Source organism: Lampetra planeri, chromosome 25 (genome assembly GCF_965212315.1).
Source record: "Lampetra planeri chromosome 25, kcLamPlan1.2.h2, whole genome shotgun sequence".
NCBI lineage: Eukaryota > Metazoa > Chordata > Hyperoartia > Petromyzontiformes > Petromyzontidae > Lampetra > Lampetra planeri.
Genome location: NC_136131.1, coordinates 6,894,900 through 6,913,386, shown reverse-complemented (window position 1 = coordinate 6,913,386; position 18,487 = coordinate 6,894,900). Strand labels below are relative to the sequence as shown.

The window sequence follows — 18,487 nt, the reverse complement described above, 5'->3', positions numbered from 1 at the left end:
CCCCCCCGCCCTCCCCCAGACGAGTTCGTCTCCTCGCGAGGGAGACCTGGGACGCGAAGACGTGGAGCGCAACGCGACGGTGCGACGACTTTACGATGAGATGGACATTAAGTGCAATGATGAACGAGAATAAAACAATCAAACTAAGACAAATGTTCAACCTATTATAGTTATACGGTGGTTGTGGCGATGCTGCTGATGCTGTGTTGCCAGTGTTGCACAAGCAAAATTAATAACTCAACACATAGTGTCAATACCACTGTGGCTCTTAAAAGGGGGAAAATATAACAGGCGACGTTTCAGGCAATGGCCCTTCTTTATCACACACCGATGATTCATGAAGAGGTGCCATTGCCCGACACGTTATTTTCTCATGCTATTGATTTGCAACTCTCTGTGATTCCACTGCTGGATGAAGGCCTCTTCTCGTGGTGTCATTAATTGGAGTTGCTTGACCATACTTCACCACGCTGGTCAGTGCGGGTTGCTGAAGGTGGATAGGGGTGGGAAGGGAGGACGAGCTTGTCTATGAACGGATCAGATATGACTCACGCTCCACTCGTGTTTCGCCCTGGCTGGGAATCTAACCACAGGACGCCGGGTTCAGAGCAATTGCCCCACCGCTGCGGTCCAGAGAAACCCGATCGTAACACTTCGGGGTAAGGTCCATTTCTATACTGCAAGGTGCAGGGCTACACTCACCACGGATAAATATCATCGTCAGTAGCAACATTCCTTGGCACGTGTCGTGACGTGTCCTGCAAGATCTGACCGTGTGCGTCCGGTGCTCGCCGGGCTGCATTGGCTTCCGGTCGCTGAGCGAACACATTGTGAGGTCGCGCTCATTCACACACGACAAGAGTGCTTGCCGCAAATGAACCGCCACAACAACTTGGCCGATCTCGTCAAGGAGCATAAACCATCATCACGCGAACTCCCGTCAACCTCGCAGCAGCGTTTTGGCTCGCGCTTCTGCGGTCGTCTGGAACGCTCTTCCTCCCGATATTAAAAAAACCACTCGAACACTTTTAAATCTAGATTGAAAACTCATTTCTTTAGAACTGCTTTTGTGTGCTTAGTTTGTTGTCGTTCTTCTCCCGCAACTCCGATTAGTATGGTTGGCTATGAGCATTGCGAACGAAGTTCAACATGCGTACTTAGACCTCAATTTTATCCTATAGAGCATTCAACAAAAGGTTTGCCTGGCTGGTTGACACGGACGGTAAGTCACGTCTCAAAGAATGTGCAGGTTGCTCCTAAACAAACTCGTATTAACTACCAAAACATCGTTAACAAGAATTTATGAAATTTCAAAGAACATTCATCATAGCCAGCAGCGTTTATGTTAGAAGGGAGAATGATTATCACGGTCCGCTCGTGCCAGAGCCGTTGGACGCCACCCTAAGCGCCACTGACTCGGCACATGTGGCTCACCGCATTTTCGCATGGCTCCCGAGGGACTCAACACAACGTGGGCAGTATGCCCTCTCCCCACTGCCCTCACCAGCCCTGAACCTTAGGCCCCTCCGACACCTGGTTCCACGGTGCAATTGCATCCATCGCCACGCACCCTCGAGAACATCACCCGCGAGAATCAACGATTGCACTCTCAAAACTCTTCCTACCCGCGCCCTCTTTCTCTCTCCTGGCCTCTCCATTTATTGTGTGCGATGAAGTTCAAGTTCAAGTTCATTTATTAGGTATAGCCCTCTGAGCCATTCGGCTCTTGAATCGGGTGCAACCGCAACAAACAAAAAACAAAAACATGAACAAAAAACATCTTAAAGTGAATATGTGACTAAGTGCAAACAGAAAATCCAAGAAAAGACAGCAAAATATTGCAGAAAAAACACCGTACACCAACGCTGTGTGCAAAAATCCCAGTGGGATGCAAGTCAAACAACAAGAAGGGCCGTTGGCAGAAACCTCGCCTATTTCTAGATAACTTGACTGCATATCATTCCAAGGATGCACTCGCACAGAGAGGATAGTGTTCTTCTCATTGACGAGCGTGTTGAGCTCTGGTTGGGGTTTTGTGTTGAATTGCGTGGTGTGTACTGTGAATGAAATTCGCCTTTGCGTCCTGAGAGGCGTTATCGAGACGCCACTTGCGGGCGGGGAGGGGGGGGCGGGAGAGAAGTGGGGGGGGGGGTCTAATTACCAGCATCACGTGGTGCTGCCCGACAGGTGCGGTGATTATTTGAATGTAACCGCACGATACCGCGCAAACCTGTTTTACCTGCGAAATAAAACCGTGAAGGTGGAACGAAAACTCGACACTAGCCTCAATAATGACACGTGTGTAGTACCGTTGAGGACGTGTGGACACCCGAGTAGAGGCACACGTATTTATTTCACAACAGTCACTGGGGACATACAGTACTGGAGGGGGTATCGGCCCCCTCACCCGGATAGCTGGGAACACACGGCTAGCTACCCCTAGCCTGCCTCCTAATCCTCCAAATACTGGGCTAGGGGAGGCTGTCTGGCCCGACACTGGTCAGTCGGGCTACGGTACCCGGAGTCCCAGAGTCCTGGCTCTGGTTCACGGGACCACGCCGCTGGCTCGGTCCTGCGCGGCCCTGACAAGGGCGGCGTCCCAGGGGAGTCCAGGGCTCTAGCTAGGCAGTCTTCGGTCTTCAAGAGTTTACTTAAACATTCTGCCCCGAGCCCTCTGACACATCCCCCTTTATACTCCACCCCCGCTGAGGGGTGGGGCCCCGGGCTGCCTGGTGCGGACGTCGTTGAGAGCACCCCCCCCCCCCGTGCACTCACGTAGCCCCGCCCACTGTGTTTGTTTCCCATAAGCTGCCATGCATAACGGCTCTCTCTCTAACACCCCTACACATACAGCTCCTCCGTAACACCCCTACACGTGTATGGCCTTAAAACGGAGGCAAAGGTATAATAGAGGCGACGCTTCGGGTAATGACCCTTCTGCAGAGTACGTGGACAGGGAGGCCAGAGAAATGGTATTTCCGTAATGCAATGAGCTGGCAACATTTTGTGACTTTACTTTTCATGCAAATGAGGATTTTCAGTAAATGTGATCATTGAAGGGGTCCGTTTGGTACTCAATAGCTACTATTAGTGTGTAAATATTCATACGGATCCTGCGGTTATTTTTTCTCTACGTTTAGAAGCGTGCGTTTATATTATTTGGCTGCTGTACATTTCCACGTGGCAAACCACGTCGTTGAGCTGTCATTTGTGACAAGCCCAGGTCGCTTCTGAAAAAAAGAGCTGCATAGGGCCTTACCTGGTAAAATAGTCAATGTGCATATTTACCAAAAAAAAAACGGTCATAATATAACGTTATTAAAATGTGATCCTGATCAGGCCATTTGTACCCATTTGTAAATGTTTTTGTTTTGTTAAATGTTGCGAGATCGCTGCCCAGCAGAGCACGGGCGGTGCTGCTGCTGCTACAATGCAGGAACCACGTGACGAGTTCGTTCATCCCGCGTCGGCTGGAGGAGGGTGCACGACACACATTAATCGGGCCCCGTGGTGTAGACACGCGCAGACCTCCAGCTCATGTGACCCCCTCTGTATCTCTACCGGCCTCTCTGTTTATGTGCTATGAAGAAGGGGCCATTACCCGAAACGTCGCCTTTTATATTGAAAACTAAACTCTTTGTATTTGACCGGGTAATGCCCACTGAGCTATATCGGTCTGGACCACCCTGTACAGTAGGTTTACGAAGTACGTTCAATGTCTCTCTCTTTCAAAATTTTTTTTTTAATTAACCCCGTGCAGCTTTAAGAGGAACAACATTGGCCGAAGGAGGGGGGGGCAGCTGGGGGGGGCAGCTGGGGGGGAGCGGGGGGCACCACGCCGAGGTTTCTATCCTAGAGTTGCGATTCATCCGAGGGAGGAGACATGGCTGCAGCTGCTTAGGCATCAAAGTCCGGCTCCCTCGTCTCACGCGAGGTTCAACACCGGGTTGTCGTGGTTAAAGGCGTTTTCCGTAGGGTCGTGGAGGGGTGAGTGTTTGTGGGGAGCGATTGTTTAGCGCTTGGCGCGATGCGCTACGAACCCGGCGACCCGAGTTCGTCGATTCCCGAGAGAGCTGGGGGGAGTTGTAGGGGATTGCAGCTGGGGGCAGTCGTGGGGGTACCACGGTGCTGTGGGGGAGGGGATGGGTCATGGCTGGAGGAAGTGAAAGGGATGGCTCGCAGAGTCGCGCCGCCATTGTGGCTCTCATCGCCGTCTGCGTCCATTTCACGGATTCATTGCGCTCAGTCGCGTTCCGTCAATGTCATCAGCCATGACCCATCCACTGCTGGATGAAATACCTCCTCCCCATGCCGTCACCGGCCTCTCGCGACCCTTGCGGGCTGCTTTCGCATCGTTCCATCTCCACGGCGGAAGCGCATTCCATCCTTTGGCAGTCACTTCGAGGTGGCTGTGGTTCTTGTTATTCGTGACCAGCCACTCGCTTCATAGTTTGGATGATGCAATAAACCCGCGCGTGTCCTCTTTCTGAGTCCCACAATCTCATTCCCCGCGTGCGTCTCAAACTTCCTGCTGCTTTGCGCACTTTTCACTCTTCGACAACAGCCTCTACGTCAACAATGCGTCCACGTGCGACTTTTCCATTTTTAAAAATCTTCAAGTTCAGATTTACAAAATCACTGCCCGCGTCGCCTCGGTATTGATCCCGGAGCGCCTTCAATATCGCCTGCTCCGGGTTCACTCGACTCGAGACCACCGGTGTGTCCGCGTGTCCCTGGGCATCCGTGACCTTCCAACGGATACCGCCGCCGTCTCTGCAATCGTTCGCCGAACGATGCCCACGCGACCTCTGCCCAGCCATTACGCGGCTTCTCTTTGCTAAGTTATCACTGCAACGCTTCATTTCCGTTCATTTCAACGGGACCTGAGAGTGCAATGACCGCGTGTGGTCAGCCAAGCTGAGAGGGTGAATACAGGTTACCCTCGCTTGGTTTCGTGGTAGGGGTAGTAGATGCGTTTCAAAACAAAAGGACGCAAAAAAGCGAAACCACGCGAGGAGGTCAGAAGCCTGCCGAGTAGCGCACACATTGTACACGGGGTACACACGCAGGACACACACGCAGGACACACACACACAGGACACACACGCAGGACACACACACACAGGACACACACACACAGGACACACACACAGGACACACACGCAGGACACACACGCAGGACACACACACACAGGACACACACACACAGGACACACACGCAGGACACACACACACAGGACACACACACAGGACACACACGCAGGACACACACACACAGGGCACACACACAGGACACACACACACAGGACACACACGCAGGACACACACACACAGGACACACACGCAGGACACACACACACAGGACACACACACACAGGACACACACACAGGACACACACGCAGGACACACACACGCAGGACACACACACACAGGACACACACACACAGGACACACACGCAGGACACACACACACACAGGACACACACACAGGACACACACGCAGGACACACACGCAGGACACACACGCAGGACACACACACGTAGGACACACACGCAGGACACACACACACGGTTCACAAAATGTTGTTCCACGGCCGACCGCATAGCCGCATGGGGAGTGGATTCAAACGCGAATTTTTGGTAGAAATCGATTAGCCGCAGCTCCAAGAAATCGCACAAAGCGAGGGAAACCTGCAATGCATTCCCCGCTGATGTATGTACGGCATATGCCTTTGTTTTTACAATACAATACTCGGTCAATATTTTTCTCATGTCCCCTACGAATGAATGGCCATATGGCAGGGCTCGGCAACCTGCAGGTCCGGAGGCGCACGTGGCTCTTTAAGGACTGCTTCGTATTCACATGCATTGTGCCTTTTGGAATATATATTTAATTTTTTTACCAAATTCAACAAAAATGGCACATTATTTCGGTTGCCGGCCACTGACCTAGAGAAAAGTGAGTCACCTGGTCTGACTCTGCTCCGAAAATGTCCACAAAAACACCACTCAACACATTCATTAATAATAGGCGACGTTTCGGACAATGGCCCTTCACAGCACGTGCAAAATATGTTTTAAATTATGGAAAATTAATTGACACGGAATGTGTCGAGTGTGTTTTTTTGGTGTTGTTGACTGCTTTTGCAACACTGGCAATGCAGCAGCATCGCCACATCACCACCGAGGACGCCACGGTGGCGAGATATTAACTACCTCGCCTGGTATACACGAAGTCGTGAGTTCGATCCCGAACCCGACGCCTGCTATATATTTGTAGTTTGCGTGTGTCTATAATCGTTTGTCGCGTGGATTTTTCTCCTGGTCCTTACAGTTTTGCCCTCCACATTTAGAAACATGCGTTTAGAATATTTGGCTGCTAAAAATTGACACCTGATAATGCACTTCGTTGAGCCATCATTAATAGCCAGGTCGCTTCTGAATGCTCAGTGGGCCTTACCTGGTCAAATAAAAAAAAGACTTTAAACGTGCTGGATTTGGCGCGATTGTGCTGCCTTATCTCTCTCCCACAATGTGCTCATTTAGGCTGTCCCGCCTCCTGTACAACCGACAGGATGTCCGACATTTCGCGGCACGTGCAGGAAGCTTTTGTATGTTCAACTAATTTGACACTGTACGAAGCCAATCGTGCGAATCGGAGGTGCAACTGGATTACTGTATATCGTATCGCACGGTGAGCGAGAGTTTTCGTCCAGCAGGTGCGTTTACCATGACTGTACTGATGATGATGGTAGTGACATTTATTTATGTGGGGAGTGGTTGCGCAGCTGTTGTATGTGTGTTTGTGTATATAGTGCAGCAGTTTGCGTGCTGTGCTACGAAACCCGGCCACCCAAGTTCAATTCACACTCACGGTCAGGCATGCCAACATCTTGTATCTCCACTAGGTCAACTCGGCCTAAAATGAGTACCCGGTGCGATGTGTGAACATCGCCACGAGGGAGACAAAGGCGGCCGGGCATGGTGCTGGCCACCTACCCCCTCGTGTGCCGTGCCTTCATTAGTGCGATCAGCACTTGCCACAACAGCCTGTTGAGGCTATCTTTGTCTTTGGTCTGTGTTTATGTCCAGTGAAAACGTCTCTTGTTTCACGTAGCCCCCACCTCGTCTACGCTTTGTTCACCTCCGTGCCCTCCTTTGCGGCTTTTTATTTTATTCATCTGTGGGTCTACTTATTCTTAACCACTTTTTTTTAATGCAGTTCATGTTTTTGATTTTAGGCTGTTGGTGTGTGTGGTGTAGTGGATCAAAATGTGAAGCGTTTTAAGATGCAATTTGCTTTAATAAAACAAAAGCGACCCATTCATATTATTTGTGATTCAGTCACCTCGATCTGAATTGACGTTGATTTTGTGTTGGGATGTGGGCCATTGCGATGTGGGCCCAGATAATAATACTCATGATAATTGTTTTTTTACCCTTTTATCTGGCAACAAAACTGAAACCTTTTTTTTACAAGGAGTCATCTTTGCATTGACTACAATACCTGCAGTCGGAATGCAAACAAAAAACACAACTCTGATAATGTATGCACTGTCCTTGAAATTGATTGGTCCACACCCGAGACAGCTTTCCTTAGAGCCTAGTCTCACATGTTGTTGGACCAGATGACACCAAAAGGCGCACAACTCAAACACAATGCACCATCAGAGTATGAGAGCTTGGGGTTGCTTACCATTAGAGTATGAGAGCTCGGGGTTGCTTCTGGCAAAGGAGGTTCCAATGGTGGAATAATACTCATGTGAAACTTGCGGTTTTTGGGGCCATATTCCCCGTGGCAAATACACAGAGCAGGTCGGCGGCACGTGTTATGACTAGGGAGGGTGAATGAGAGACACAGGGACCACCGGCGTTACTACTACGACTACTAACGGGACACACGAGACGACTTCTAGCGTCCAATCCACCGCTGGATGAAGGAGGCCCTCCCGCCTAGCCGCCGCCATCAGGTCGCCATCGCGCGACGACTTTCTGAGAATCCCACGCAACGGGCAGCCGCACACGAGCCGATTTCACATCGCTCCGTCTCCCATCGGCGGACCGACCTCCGAGACTCGTCGCCATCTCCGCTCGGCTTTGACGAGGCAACTCGCGGGGCGACGAAATCCATTCTGGCCTCCATAACAGATCGGCTCATCATTACCTCCGTGGCCTCAGAATAGTTATTTTAGACTGGAGGAGGAAACCGATGAGGCTTTTTCTTTTATTAACAGAAGCCAAGTTCGAGCGGGTCGGCCCGACCTCATCATAACGTTTCTCTCGCTTCTCCCGAATGTCACCCACGGCGAAATCTGGCGACGGTGAGACGTAATCTCGTGTTGCTAGCCTCTTTCCATTTCCTTCCTCAATTAAATATCTCTTCCCCCCCCCCCCCACTTCTCTCGCACACGTGGTTATTAGCGAACCCCCGCGCCACGTGGCCGTTGTATTTCTGATCCGCACTAAGCGACATCCCCCGCCGCGTGTGGCTGACGGTGGCCCGGTGCGACTGAGTGCTGCAGTGTCGATGATACACGCGCACGTCCCCTGCTGACGGTGACACCCGAGTGGCCGGTGGTGCACCGTCTCAATGTTCTTTTCCAGTGACTTCGCCACTCAAGTGTCTGAAATGTTGTGATTTATTCTTTGCTGTAACTTCCTTATTTTTATTTTTACCAAGGCCCCTCCCGCGGGTCATGCTTAAGGCTCGATGTTTCTCACCCGCGTCAACAAATATAATTAATCTCCGAGTGCCTGTCTGTGCAATCTAGAGGAATGGGGGGGGGGGGCATCCAGCAGTGGAGTGACGAAGGGCTGTATGTCCACGGTGCGTACTCCCAAATCTCCATGGGGGATATTTTCCGAAGCTCAGCCCAGGGCAGCTCTGGCTGAAATGCAGCCCTGCCTATGAGTTGAGTGTGAGATAGATGTGCTGCTACTCACTACCATCACACTTGCCTCAAAACAGTGTTGAGGATATGCGGGGGGGGGGGGGGGGGGATCTTTGTGATCGCGTTTGTAGCTTCCACGCTATACGGCGCGCTCAGAGGAATCATGGACGTACGTGCCCCCCTCCCCACCTCAACCATGCGTGGATAGAGGGGGTCCCCCCCCCCACCCCGCCTCCCCCACATCTCACCGACTTCTCCCCTCCACAACCCTCCCCCAGGTCGCGGCCCTGCCGCCCCCTTTCTGGAGGTGGTCGAGCAGCCCGAGGCGCGGGGCATGAGGTTCCGCTACCCGTCCGAGGGCACGTGCGCGGGCTCCCTGCTCGGCGCCAGCTCTACGGACCGCGACAAAACCTACCCCAGCGTGCGGGTACGGACACGCGGGGGGGGGGGTGGGGGTTACGCGATGGGGAGGGGGGTGGGGTGGTGTCACGAGGATGAGGCAGTGAGGTGGTGGGCACGCGATCTACGGTAATCATCGCGTCATCGGATTATTAGGCCGGTGGTGATATTGTAGTGATGATGTTGTAGTGATGATGTTGTAGTGATGATGTAGTGATGTTGAACTTCTTTCGCACCGTGCGTAGCCAACCGTGCTAATCGGAGGTGCGGGGAAGGAAAGCAATCTTAAGTGAAGATGTTGCAGTGATGATGATGTGATGTTGTGATGATGTTGCGATGATGACGATCATCGTTTTTGTACTTATTCGTGTGTGTGCATGATTTTGTAATGCTCATGCTGTGATGCCACTGATGTTGGTGGTGGTTGATGGCAGCTGGTGAACTTGACGGGCAAGGCCGAGGTGCAAGTTTGCCTGGTGATGCGCGACGCTCCCCACCGACCGCACCCCTACAGCCTCGTGGGCCGCGATTGCGAAGATGGCATCTTCAAGCAGATCGTGGTCCAGGGCCGCACGACCGTGAAGTGAGTCAACATCATCATCATCATCATCCCCCCACCAGCAGCATTATAGTCATCAGTGTCACCAGCAAACACCAACATCATCATCATCATCGCCACAATCAGCGTCGTCATCACCATCCATAACCACCACCATCATCTTCACCATGAAAATCCCTGCAAGCACAGTAGTGTTATCCACATGTGATGATGATTCTAATGATTATGGTAGTATTTGATGATGATTATGCTAAAGATGATGATTATGCTAATAATGGTTATTATACTAATTATGGTGATTATGATGCTGGTGATGATGATAATGGTGATGATGTGGTGCCGGTCCAGGCTTATCAACGTTGGGATTCAATGCGTGAAGAAGTTGATGGTGCAGCGCTCGGCTGAAGATAAGATCAGAAAAATTAACCCCTTCAAAGGTGATCATCATCACTCTCTCATTCATTCATTGATCCACTTATTTATTCACTAATTCACCCACCCATTCATTCACCACCCACGAATGTATTAATTCGCCCATCCACTCATGCATTCACTCATTCATTCCTTCACACACTTTACTAATTCATGCACCCACTCACTCATTCCCCCATTCATTCATTCCGCCCGCACACCCTCCCTCCGCAGTGTCGGATCGGGTGGTGCTGCGTCCCGAGGAGATGGACCTCACGGCCGTGAGGCTCTGCTTCCAGGCAAAGCTGCTGCCCAGCAACCAGATTCTGCCCCCGGTCCTCTCCGAGATCATCTTCGACAAGAGTGAGGGGCCTCACCCACACCTAACCCCGCGTCTCACCCGCGTGTATCCCGCGGGTACCCACATCTCACCCGCGTCTCACCCACGTCTCACCCGCGTGTATCCCGCGTCTCACCCGCGTCTCACCCACGTCTCACCCACGTATATCCCACGTGTACCCCGCGTCTCACCCGCGTCTCACCCACGTCTCACCCGCGTGTACCCCGCGTCTCACCCACGTCTCACCCACGTCTCACCCTCGTGTATCCCGCGTCTCACCCGCGTCTCACCCACGTCTCACCCGCGTCTCACCCGCGTCTCACCCTCGTGTATCCCACGTCTCACCCGCGTCTCACCCGCGTCTCACCCGCGTCTCACCCGCGTCTCACCCGCGTCTCACCCGCGTCTCACCCGCGTCTCACCCTCGTGTATCCCACGTCTCACCCACGTGTATCCCGCGTCTCACCCGCGTCTCACCCGTGTCTCACCCGCGTCTCACCCGCGTCTCACCTGCGTCTGGCCCACGTCTCACCCGCGTCTCACCCACGTCTCACCCACGTCTCACCCACGTGTATCCCACGTCTCACTCGCGTGTATCCCGCGTCTCACCCACGTCTCGCCCGCGTCTCACCCGCGTGTATCCCGTGTCTCACCCGCGTCTCGCCCGCGTCTCACCCGCGTCTCACCCGCGTCTCACCCGCGTCTCACCCGCGTCTCACCCGCGTCTCACCCTCGTGTATCCCACGTCTCACCCACGTGTATCCCGCGTCTCACCCGCGTCTCACCCGTGTCTCACCCGCGTCTCACCCGCGTCTCACCTGCGTCTGGCCCACGTCTCACCCGCGTCTCACCCACGTCTCACCCACGTCTCACCCACGTGTATCCCACGTCTCACTCGCGTGTATCCCGCGTCTCACCCACGTCTCGCCCGCGTCTCACCCGCGTGTATCCCGTGTCTCACCCGCGTCTCGCCCGCGTCTCACCCGCGTCTCACCCTCGTCTCACCCGCGTCTCACCCGCGTCTCACCCGCGTCTCACCCGCGTCTCACCCGCGTCTCACCCGCGTCTCACCCGCGTGTATCCTGCATCTCACCCTTGACTCCCCCCGTAGAGGCGACGTGCACGTCTCAACTGAAGATCACGCGCATGAACAAAACTTACGGCAGCGTGCACGGAGGAGACGAGGTGATGCTGTTCTGCGAGAAGGTTCAGAAAGGTGAGGAATTGGAACCCGGTGAGGAGATGTGTTGAGGAGGAGGCATGGAGATCAGAGTGCATTGGGAACTGCTGCACCACACTGCCCGTCTCGTCTCATCCCATACTACGTTCGACCACACTCGCCCACACACTCACGCACTCACCCACACACTCACATACTCACCCACACACTCACATACTCACCCACACACTCACTGACGCACTCACCCACACACTCACACACTCACCCACACACTCACTGATGCACTCATCCACACACTGACGCACCCACACACTCACTCACCACACTTACAACGGTAACCTCGCTCAAATCAGCAAACGTGTTCTTACACCCCCTTATCTATTACAACAGTGCTGTTTGTTGCTGGGCGCTTTGGGCCAACTGCGCTCCGCTACAGCGATCCTCAAAACAGTCCCATCCATTCCCTTACCCCCTTTCTCCCCCCAACTCCCCTGCTCCCCTGTCCCCCTCCCTCCACTCCCCCGTCGACCTCCTCCACTCCCATCCACGACCCCGCCATCGCCGCACAGATGACATCCGGGTGATCTTCTCGCTGGCCGGCTGGCAGGCCGAGGGCATCTTCTCGACGGGCGACGTCCACAAGCAGGTGGCCATCGTCTTCAAGACACCAGCCTTCCACGACCAGGGCATCTGCGCCCCAGTCAAGGTCTCCGTCTACCTCTGGCGCCCCTCGGATCAGCAGCAGAGCAACCCGCACAGCTTCCTGTACAAGCCCGAGCTGGACGGTGCGCGACTCTGCGATCACCGTTTGTTTTTTTCCGCGTTGATTTTAGATCCGCGCGGTGACCATTTCGTCACCCACCTCGTCACCACCCACCTCGTTACCAACTTCCTCACCATCGCCCACCTCGCCACCACCTCCCTCACCATCGCCCACCTCGCCACCACCTCCCTCACCATCGCCCACCTCGTCACAACCCACCTCGCCACCACCTCCCTCACCATCGCCCACCTCGCCACCACCTCCCTCACCATCGCCCACCTCGTCACAACCCACCTCGCCATCGCCCACCTCGCCACCACCTCCCTCACCATCGCCCACCTCGCCACCACCTCCCTCACCATCGCCCACCTCGCCACCACCTCCCTCACCATCGCCCACCTCGCCACCACCTCCCTCACCATCGCCCACCTCGTCACAACCCACCTCGTCGCCGCGTGCGATCTGTGTGCCCCACTTGGCGTGGGCAGCGCCGAGGTAGCGCCCTCTCTGTCCCTCTCTGTTCGCGACTGCGCCTCCTAGAAGGTTCACAACAGCCGGGCCTGTGTGTGTACAAACAAACACTCATCCGTTGCCCAAGGAATACATTATTGAATTTTTAAAAGAGAGAAAATTATTGTCTTCTGTTCTTCCCACTACAGACGCGTTTGGAGTTGAGCGCAAACGAAAACAGACGCCTTACCAGCTGCAAGAGTTTGTGAACTCCGGATCGATGCACGCAGGTACCACCGCGTACCCCCACACCCACTCTTGTGTACATTTGTGTGTGTGCGTGTGTACGTGTGCACACACGTACGTTTGTGGGTACGTTTGTGTGTGTGCGTGTGTACGTGTGCACACACGTACGTTTGTGGGTACGTTTGTGTGTGTGCGTGTGTACGTGTGCACACACGTACGTTTGTGGGTACGTTTGTGTGTGTGCGTGTGTACGTGTGCACACACGTACGTTTGTGGGTACGTTTGTGTGTGTGCGTGTGTATGTGTGCACACACGTACGTTTGTGGGTACGTTTGTGTGTATGCGTGTGTATGTGTGCACACACGTACGTTTGTGGGTACGTTTGTGTGTATGCGTGTGTATGTGTGCACACACGTACGTTTGTGGGTACGTTTGTGTGTATGCGTGTGTACGTGTGCACACACGTACGTTTGTGGGTACGTTTGTGTGTGTGCGTGTGTACGTGTGCACACACGTACGTTTGTGGGTACGTTTGTGTGTGTGCGTGTGTACGTGTGCACACACGTACGTTTGTGGGTACGTTTGTGTGTATGCGTGTGTACGTGTGCACACACGTACGTTTGTGGGTACGTTTGTGTGTATGCGTGTGTACATGTGCACACACGTACGTTTGTGGGTACGTTTGTGTGTATGCGTGTGTACATGTGCACACACGTACGTTTGTGGGTACGTTTGTGTGTGTACGTGTGCACACACGTACGTTTGTGGGTACGTTTGTGTGTGTGCATGTGTACGTGTGCACACACGTACGTTTGTGGGTACGTTTGTGTGTGTGCGTGTGTACGTGTGCACACACGTACGTTTGTGGGTACGTTTGTGTGTGTGCGTGTTCGTGCGCGTGTGTGTATAACTTGTGGGGAGCGGTGGTGCAGCGGTTAGCGCGCTGCGTTACTAACCCGGCGACCCGAGTTCGATTCCCGCTCACGGCCAATACCAGTGACGACTATCTGAACCAGTCCTGGGCCTCCTCTAGGTCGACTCAGCCTCAAATTAGTACCGAGTGCAGTGTGTAAACATCGCCACTAGGGAGACAAAGGCGGACGGGCATTGTGTTGGCCACCCACCCCCCCATGTGCCATGCCGGTCTTAATAGGTGCTCGCGAACAGCACTTGCCCCAACAGTCTGTTAAAGGCTATACGGTGGATCTTTGTATATAACTGCAAGAGTAAGAACTGTGGATGTCGTGTCGTTGCATGAAGGTGCATCGGGGCCCCCCGTCCCGACGGCCCCCATCGCCGCTCCCACGAAGCCCTCCACGCCCGCAACGCGCTACTCCAAGAGACTCAGTTCCTCCCGAGGCCTGAATCCGCGCAGAGCCGGCGGCGTCACCGCCACCTCCTCGTCCACCCCGAGCCCCCCGATCTCAACCCCGAGCCCCCCGGATCTGTTCATCGGCCCGGGCTGCACGGTGACGTCCACCAACACCATCCTCAACGTCACCATGTCCCAGGGCCGCATTCTGCAGGTGGCCCCGCCACCGGAGGCCCCCTTCACGGACGACCAGGTGGCGCAGATCGACGAGATCTTCGCCCAGAACACGGGCCCCGTGAGCTCCGTGCTGGCGGGCGACCTCGCCACCTTGCGGCTCACGCTCGACCCGGCTCCCGCCGGCGTGGCCATGCCGGTGCCGTCCGCGGAGGTGGCGGTGGAGGAGGAGGCCGCTCGCGCCGCGATGGACCTCGCGCTGCTCGAGGACGTTCTGCCGTTCGAGGCGGACGACGACCACATGGCTGAACATGTCCTCAGGGAGCTGCAGGAGGGCCGACTGCACATTAACTACAACGACCTGATGAACATCGACGAGAACGTGCCGGAGCAGTTTGTTGCTTAAGTAGTCGGGTTGCCGCCTGTCCCGGCTTTCCCCCCCAGGATCGTTCTCTCGCCGTCCCCTGGGAGCTCGGTCAGACTTCCCGGGAATTGGCACAGCCCCGTGTTTGTCAGTTGCGTAATAATATCAATAACGATGAGGACGATGACGCACCGCGCAAGGGCATGAGTCTGGCGGCCAAGGGGAAGCGACGAGCTCAGAAGAGGCAGTGGACACTGCTGGGCCAGGGTCACGGAGGTCGCCGTTCGTGTCACTGCTATGCACCAGCTGCGGGATACCTGGCGGGGGGATGGGGAGCATTGAAGAGGCCGTGCCGCCACGATGACTTCGGCCAAGATGGCGTCTCCATCCACGCGGCGCTCCCCTCCTGCAGAGGATCCGTGAGATATTCTTCTTCCCGTGATTCGTCTTCCCTCCCGCCCTCCCCTGACGAGTTTTGTACCCAAAAGGTGGCGACCCCCCCCCCCCGTACACCCAGGTGACGATGGCAGTCGAGCATGCGGGTTGCTGGAGGACCCCATCTTTGCTCTCGACTACGGAGCTGCGCCTCCTCCGGTGAACCCTCGCAAGCTGCACCGCGATGGGTTTTCTAGTGCGAGAAGCGGACAATCATTCGAGTGCGGCAGAACCCTCCTGAGAATGCGGCCTTGAGACTCGGTGATGCTCTGGCGACATTATTTTACTGTTTTTTTTATCATTGAATGTATGTAAAAAACATCATCGGGGCAAGTAAGGGGATCGGGCTCTGAAAGATGACGGTTCAAGGATATTTGCCAAGTTACATAAAATGTTAACCGTGTACATACTTTAACTGTAGCTACGTTGTCGCATTCGCTTGTAGACGTGCAACAATCCTCGCTCAACGCGATTCAAATATTTGTTCTGATGAGGCTGGTTGGGGCCAGGGAGCGAGTTGATTCCATAATCGATTATTTACTGTCTTGTTGTTAACGTTGCGGCTCCATTATTGCATTGTGATGATGGCAGCAGCAGCAGCAGCAATGTTGTGGTTTAGGAGCTCGACGCCAAAGTCGAGGTCTTTCTGCTGCTGGCCATGACGAGAGGACTTCAGCAGAGAGAGAGAGACTTTGTGTGGTGTCGTTTCAATGTATCTCCTCCTAGATCCGTTGAAGGAGCGCGCACCACTGTGGGTTTACTGCACGGTCCATTGCGTCGGTTGCATGGCCACAATCGCTCGACTGCATCTTTAATTTTGCATTCACGGAGGAGATGTGCGCATCGGCCTGCTGGTGATGTTCTGACGCGGATGATGGTTCCACCACCGACGTCTTCTTCTTAAAGGAGGACTGTGGAATCCAGGAGGTTGTGATGTTTGGGTCTCGAATGAGCAGGTGTTTGTTGTGGCCGTCAAAGGTTGTTCCTCTCGACTACCATTCCAGCTCTCGTCCGTCCGGCTCCCTGGAGACGCACTCTGCCTCTCTGCCTGAGTGCTGTGACATCACGCCGTGGACATACCCCGTACATTTCAAACAAACACGCAGTCACGTGCAGATACAGAATGCGGCCTCTGCGCATTGCGCAAAAACCATCGACAGTTTCTCAAGAACTACAGCGTAGTCCTCTGGTGTCCAACTTAGGATGTGGTCAAATTAAATTTGAGTAACTGTGGGCGACTGCTCGGCAACAAAAAGAGAGGGAACTGTGGAACGGAAATGCTAAATAAGTCGTTGTAGGCTGCACGCGCCTGATGATTGCTAAACTCGTCCCCGTGTGACGTAGAGAGCACCGATTCGAATTAAGAGAGACAGATACCTTGTGTGCGTGTGTTGTGGGAGCGGTGGCACAGTGGTTGGCGCACTGCACTGCGGACCCCGTGTCCTGCGTTCGGTGTAATCACCATCGTTGGGGAGCCAAAGGCGGTCGGGCGCGGTGCTGGCCACACCACCACCAGCTTGTGCAGTGCCGGCCTTGTTAGGTGCTCGCTAACAGCACTTGCCCCCCACAGTCTGTTACAATTCCATTGGGGTGACCTTTGCCTTTTAGCTTGTCGCGCGTGAAGCAGCGAGCGCCCGATTGTATTTCAATCATCAGACGCGTGCCGCGTGTGACGACCTCGGCTGTGCTGCACGTTTCGTACGGATTTGCACTAGATTGGTTAACTCGGAGTGTCTGACACGCCGTGGTGCGGGCTGGTGAGCTATGGAAGTTGGGAAACCCTCGCTATTGGGCAGGAGGAGAAGTGGGGGGGGCGGTAGAGGAGGGGCAGCTCCCCGTTTCAGGTCGTCTCTGTCCACGCTGTCTATAAGCTGATTCATTGTTGTGCATACGCGGTAGACTCGCTTGATGTTTAAGTTATTCGGCTAGCATCGCTTCGCAGATGTCTGCAGGCCTCATTCACTATTTAATACGCGCGCACGTGGTGATGTATGTACAGTATGTCTGTTGAACTTATTTCGCACCGTGAAAAGTAGGAGGTTGCGAAAAGATACACTAACGCAAAAAAACAACATATCTACCCCTCTGCGTCAAGGAGCCAATAGTTAATCTCGTCTAGCTTTGACTGTTCTGGGTGGTGTTATCATCAGCAACATCTGGCCTGTGAAACACTCCACGCTTCCTGCCAGCTAATGATGTTATTGGAAGGCGTTACTCCGGTTTACCTAAACGGAGACCTCTCTCCCTGTTCAACTCAAAACTGTCACACTTGTATTCAAACTCTACGTCGTCATACGTCGTTGCATTGTCTCCGTCAGTCGCGGAATTTACCCAGCAACGTTTGTCCGGACGGGTCGAGAACGGGCTGGTTTATCCTGACCCTGGCCCCAAGGTCAATGAAACTTCACCAGATACAAATGAGCTGCTGCTGATGATGCTTCGTTGCCAGTGGTGCAAAAACACAAATGTCAAAAACACTGAACAGATTATTAAACACGGATAATATACGACGTTTCGTGTAACTGCCCTCTTCTGTGCAGCTGTGTGTGTGCGTGTCCACGTGTGCTGTTGGCGATTTCCTGTGAAGGCCGGCACGGCACACGAGAGGGCGGGTGTGGCCAGCACCACGCCCGGCCACCTTTCTCTCCTGCATTTCTAATGCATACACCCCTCACTCAATGTAGGTACGGTACTCATTTAAGGCTGAGTCAACCTATGGGAGACCCAGGACCTAGAGCGGTAGTGGAGTGGATAGCGTACTGCTCTACGAACCCGGCCACCCGAGTTCGATTCCCGCCCACGACCGATAAACATGAGCCGGTAGTGGGCCTCCCCATAGGTCAACTCCGCCTAAAAATGACTAGTATCTGGTCCGGGGAGACAAAGGCGGCCGGGCGTGGTGCTGCCCCAACCCCCTTGTGATGCGTGTGCTCACGAACAGAACTTTCCCCAACAGCCCGTG

General features: G+C 54.1%; 1 protein-coding gene across 2 annotated transcripts in view; it reads left to right on the top strand.

The window, feature by feature from the left end:
- Positions 1-18,035, top strand: part of LOC144727328 (transcription factor p65-like) — a 28,367-nt gene extending 10,332 nt beyond the window's left edge. The window contains exons 2-10 of one of the 2 annotated variants that reach the window (XM_078606068.1): positions 20-79; positions 9,171-9,319; positions 9,726-9,874; positions 10,199-10,287; positions 10,496-10,624; positions 11,713-11,817; positions 12,351-12,566; positions 13,204-13,284; positions 14,501-18,035. In XM_078606068.1, the coding sequence (XP_078462194.1) occupies positions 20-79; positions 9,171-9,319; positions 9,726-9,874; positions 10,199-10,287; positions 10,496-10,624; positions 11,713-11,817; positions 12,351-12,566; positions 13,204-13,284; positions 14,501-15,132 (1,610 nt within the window). In that variant the 3' untranslated portion in view covers positions 15,133-18,035. The remainder of the gene's footprint in view (positions 1-19; positions 80-9,170; positions 9,320-9,725; positions 9,875-10,198; positions 10,288-10,495; positions 10,625-11,712; positions 11,818-12,350; positions 12,567-13,203; positions 13,285-14,500) is intronic. The other variant, XM_078606069.1, reaches the window with a different exon arrangement.
- The last annotated feature ends 452 nt before the right edge of the window (positions 18,036-18,487 follow it).